This window comes from Colobus angolensis, unplaced genomic scaffold (genome assembly GCF_000951035.1).
Source record: "Colobus angolensis palliatus isolate OR3802 unplaced genomic scaffold, Cang.pa_1.0 Scaffold56, whole genome shotgun sequence".
NCBI lineage: Eukaryota > Metazoa > Chordata > Mammalia > Primates > Cercopithecidae > Colobus > Colobus angolensis.
This window is the reverse complement of record NW_012119154.1, coordinates 5,834,313-5,838,998: the sequence shown is the minus strand read 5'-3', so window position 1 is coordinate 5,838,998 and position 4,686 is coordinate 5,834,313. Positions and strand designations below refer to the sequence as shown.

General features: G+C 42.1%; 1 protein-coding gene across 1 annotated transcript in view; it reads right to left on the bottom strand.

The window, feature by feature from the left end:
• Nucleotides 1-4,686, bottom strand: part of CRTAP (cartilage associated protein) — a 36,519-nt gene that overhangs the window by 23,696 nt on the left and 8,137 nt on the right. Inside the window, exon 3 of the mRNA XM_011961552.1 lies at nt 2,820-2,991. Within this exon, the coding sequence (XP_011816942.1) occupies nt 2,820-2,991 (172 nt within the window). The remainder of the gene's footprint in view (nt 1-2,819; nt 2,992-4,686) is intronic.

The following is a 4,686-nucleotide window of genomic DNA, read 5'->3' as shown; positions in this document are numbered from 1 at the left end:
AAAAAAAAAAAAAAAAAAAGCCACAAACCTCTCTTGTAATTTGCCCACAAGGAAGTTTTGTGGACAAAGGATGGGCAGAACTCAAAGTCATCCATCTGCTCATGTGGAACAAATGTATATATGATTGTTTCCTTTGCTGTGCCGTTTCACTAAGCCAGACTAAAGCATAAATGGCTATTCCTGTAAATTGCATATTCAGTGAAAGGCTAATCAGAAATTCAAAAGAATGCAACCATTTGTCTCTTACCTCCCTGTGACCTGGACACCCCCTCCCACTTCAGGCTGTCCTGCCTTTCTGGACTGAACCAATATACATCTTACATATACTGACTGATATCTCATGTCTCCCTAAAATGTATAAAACCAAACCATGCCCTGAGTACCTTGGGCATATGTTGTCAGGACCTCCTGAGGCTATGTCACAAGTACATCCTCAACTTGGCAAAATAAACTTTCTAAATTGATTGAGACTTGTCTCAGATACTCTGATTTACAATACATACGTATCTTAGCTATATCAAAGACAGATGGAGAGAGACCGCACACATTATGTGCCTCCTGATGAAACATCAGCATCAGCTATGAAGCAGTTGACTCCCATCAAAAAAACCCCCAAAACAAAATCAAACCGAGACTGTTCAAGCCTCTACATCCAATTATCAATTTACAAGAAATACAGAAGACAGAGGAACATGGGGATACAGTCAGCAAAACCCAGACCGTGGGAATCTCTACAGGACAAAAATGCAGGTTCCTCAAAAGCAAAGCGGAAAAGATATAGCAGAAGAACCTATGGATTAAACGAGATGTAAAAGATAACTAGCTTGCTACAATATGGATGAAACTTGAGGACAGTATGCCAAGTGAAATGAGCCAGTCACAAAAAGGTAAATACTGTATGACTCCACTTATGTAATGTATGTAGAACAGTCAAATTCATGAAGACAGAAAGTAGAAAGGTCGTTGCCAGTGGCTGGGGGCAAGGGGAAATGGGGAGTTATTGCATACAGAGTTTCAATTTGGGGAAACATAAAAAGTTCTAGAGATGGATGGTGTTGATGGTTACACAATCACGTGAATGTAGTCAATGCCACTGGTGTACATTGAATGATGGCTAAAATAATAAAGTTCATATTATGTATATCTTACCACTATAAAAATTTTCAAAAGATAACCCATTGCAATGGATGGACCTTAATTGGATCCTGACTCAAACAAATGGTAAATTAAAGGCACACACATGTATTTATGACATTTCTGAAACAACTGGGATACTGTTTAGGTATTTAATGATGAGATCAAATAATGATTGTTAAAATTCTTACAGGGGTAATAGCTTGGTGTTATGTTTAAAAAACAAAGAGTCCTTACCTTCTAAAGGTATATACTGAAATATTACAAATGAAATAATATGGCATCTGGAATTAGCTTCAAAATAACATGAGAGGAGGCCAGGTGCAGTGGCTCAAGCCTGTAATCCCAGCACTTTGGGAGGCCAAGGTGGGCGGATCACAAGGTCAGGAGATCGAGACCATCCTGGCAAACACGGTGAAATCCAGTCTGTACTAAAAACACAAAAAATTAGCCGGGCGAGGTGGCGGGCGCCTGTAGTCCCAGCTACTCAGGAGGCTGAGGCAGGAGAATGGTGTGAACCCGGGAGGCGGGGCTTGCAGTGAGCCGAGATAGCGCCACTGCACTCCAGCCTGGGCGACAGAGCGAGACTGTCTCAAAAAAAAAAAAAAAAAATGAGAGGAAAAGTAGGTGGGAATTAGATGAAGCCCAAGTGGCCATGAGTTGACAATCGTGAAGTTGGGTCATGGGTACGTGGTGGTTTATTTACTCTTCTCTCTGATTTTTGTATATGTTTGAAATTTGCCATAATAAAAAGTTTTCTTAAGACCAAAAAGAAAAAAAAACCCTACTTTGTAGAAAGAGATTAATGAATAAAAAGTGACTGAAAAAAAAACAAAACTGAAAACCCTGGATTCAATAACTAAAAGAGCTTCTCTACTGCAGGATTTCTAAAGGCCTTTAACCATTAAAGTGCACAATGATTCTTCAAGAAGGAGACACAGTGCTCATCCCATTCCCAGACTTATTTAACAAGTGCACAGATACGATACCTTTATCCAAGGTACAGTCCAGATTTTACTTATCTAGTCATTTCGGGGAGGCACAGTTCTAGGATCAGTGTTCTCAAACCACTTTGGGAAAGAGCTACCCTTCGCCATTTCCCAGTTTCTGGAGTGATGCTGCCCAATAAAGGCACTTGGGAAATGTCTAGGCACTATAGAGAAATCTGGGTTACCTATGCGTAGAGTTTTATGTTTTCTTCCTTTCTTCATTTTTCCTTTCTGTGTTTTCCAAACTTCCTATAATGAGCACACATTGTTTTATAACCAGAGAAGAAAATTTCAAAAAGCTACCTTAGTGATGGTCACTTAAAGGTTCATTCTACCTTTGTATGTGTTGGAAAATTGCCATCATCAGAGTTATCTCAGTAATGTGAGTCACTGAGGTGCTCCTGGGCCCATTTCTATTTTGCAAAATGCCTGTAGGAAATCTGTAAGTAGGGCAGACACAGAATTCTACCTTGGCAGGCCTGTGCTTGAACCTTCTCTCAGTGATTTCACTAGAAGCCCTTGCCAAGTCAAAGGTTTATCTATGCAGGTGGTGACTACCCTCAGTTGCCCATTAATAAATATGCTCAAAAGTTCCTCAGAGGCCACTCCAGGCATCTAGAAGGCATGCAGGCAAAGAGCAGACATCTAAGGAAGACTATTCCATGGGAGTCGCGAGCCTATTGACCTACCACCAACCTGCTATGGAAAGGTAGAAATCCTTGAAGTCCTTGATCTCCCTGGAACCCTCACAGGCCGCGAGACACTCGTAAAAGGCTTTGAAGAAGTCGGGAAGGGCCAGCTCCATGTCTGTGATGGACGTTCTCCAGTTCTCACCGTTGTACGCTCGCACTGCTCGGATGAACAGGCTCTGAAAAGCACGGAGAAGCCAGTGAAGCTCGCTCCTGGGTGTGAAGGGAGACAGTCATGAACTCCCAAAGGGAACCAAGACCACCACCACGTTTGCTCTCATTAGCTCTGAAGCCACACTGACCCTTAAAGAAGTCAATCAGTGAGTTACTTTATATCGAGATTTTTCTGCTCTGCTTATGATGGATACACTTCTTATTTAGTTCAATTCAAAAAGTAGCAGGCCCTTGATGATAATCTGAGTCAAGGAAAATGGGAACACTATGACAGAGATCAGATCAGCGGCTGCCAGGAGTCAGGGGTTACAGCAAAAACTTGACTACAAGAGGACAAGAGGAAATTGTTCAGGGGTGATGAAAATATTCTATGTCATGATTATGGTGGCAGTTACAGGACTGGATGTATTTGTCAAAACTTACTGCATTATACATGTAAAATTGATAAATATATTGTAAATAAATTGTACCTCAATAAAACTGGTTTTTAAAATGGAACGAAAAGAAAAACATAAGTTTGGGAGCAGGTATATTAGTCTGTTCTCACACTGCTACACAGAAATACCTCCAGCCTGGCCAATATAGCAAAACCCCATCTCTACTAAAAATACAGAAATTACCAGGTGTGGTCACACACCTGTAGTCCCAGCTACTGCGGAGGCTGAGGCACAAGAATCACTTGAACCCAGGAGGAAGAGGTGGCAGTAAGCTAAGATCGTGCCACTGTACTCCAGCCTGGGTGACAGGGCGAGACTCTGTCAAGAAAAAAAAAAAAACACTCGAGACTGGGTAATTTATAAATAAAAGAGGTTTAATTGGTTCATGGTTCTGCAGGTTATACAGGAAGCATAGCAGCTTCTGCTTCTGGGGAGGCCTCAGGAAACTACAATCATGGCAGAAGGCAAACGGGGCGCCAGCACTTCACATGGCCAGAGAAGAAGGAAGAAAGAAAGGGGGAGGTATTATACACTTTTAAACAACCAGGTCTCATGATAACTCACTCACTCACCATCATGAGAACAGCCCGGAGGGGATGGTGCTAAACCATTCATAAAAGATCCACTCCTATGATCCAATCACCTCCCACCAGGCCCCATCTCTAACCCTGGGGATTACAATTCAACATGAGATTTAGGTGGAGACACAGATACAAACCACTTCAGCAGGTGTCTGTCACCCCACTTCCTCCAACAAGTAATTAGCAGTTAAACAGAAATGCCACCATACATCAGCACTAGTTACTAGGAAGGGCAACCGTGTGCCAGATAGTGGAAACTTCAAGGACTTTCTGCTAATTGTTGATTAGACTCAATTAGAAGAGAAATAAACGGAGGCTGAGGCAGTAGAATCATTTGAACACGAGAGGTGGAGGTGGCAGTAAGCCGAGATCGTGCCATTACACTCCAGCCTGGGCAACAGGGCGAGACTTCGTTTAAAAAAAAAAAAGAAGAGAGAGAAATAACTAGGACCAAGGAAGCAACTTAGTCTCCAAGAAATAAGTAGAGATCCTGGATACACACAAAACCTGCTAACTTGCAGAGGCCAGGAAAGGCCCTGAATAAGCATGAGACCCTCCATTTGGAGTTCCTTCTCAGCTCTTCCTGAATGGGGGTATCTGAGGCCCCTCCTTGGACCTAGAATTTTCACCAAGCTTAAGGCCTCAGGTAAAGAGGGTGGAATTTTTTCTTTTTTTTTTTTTT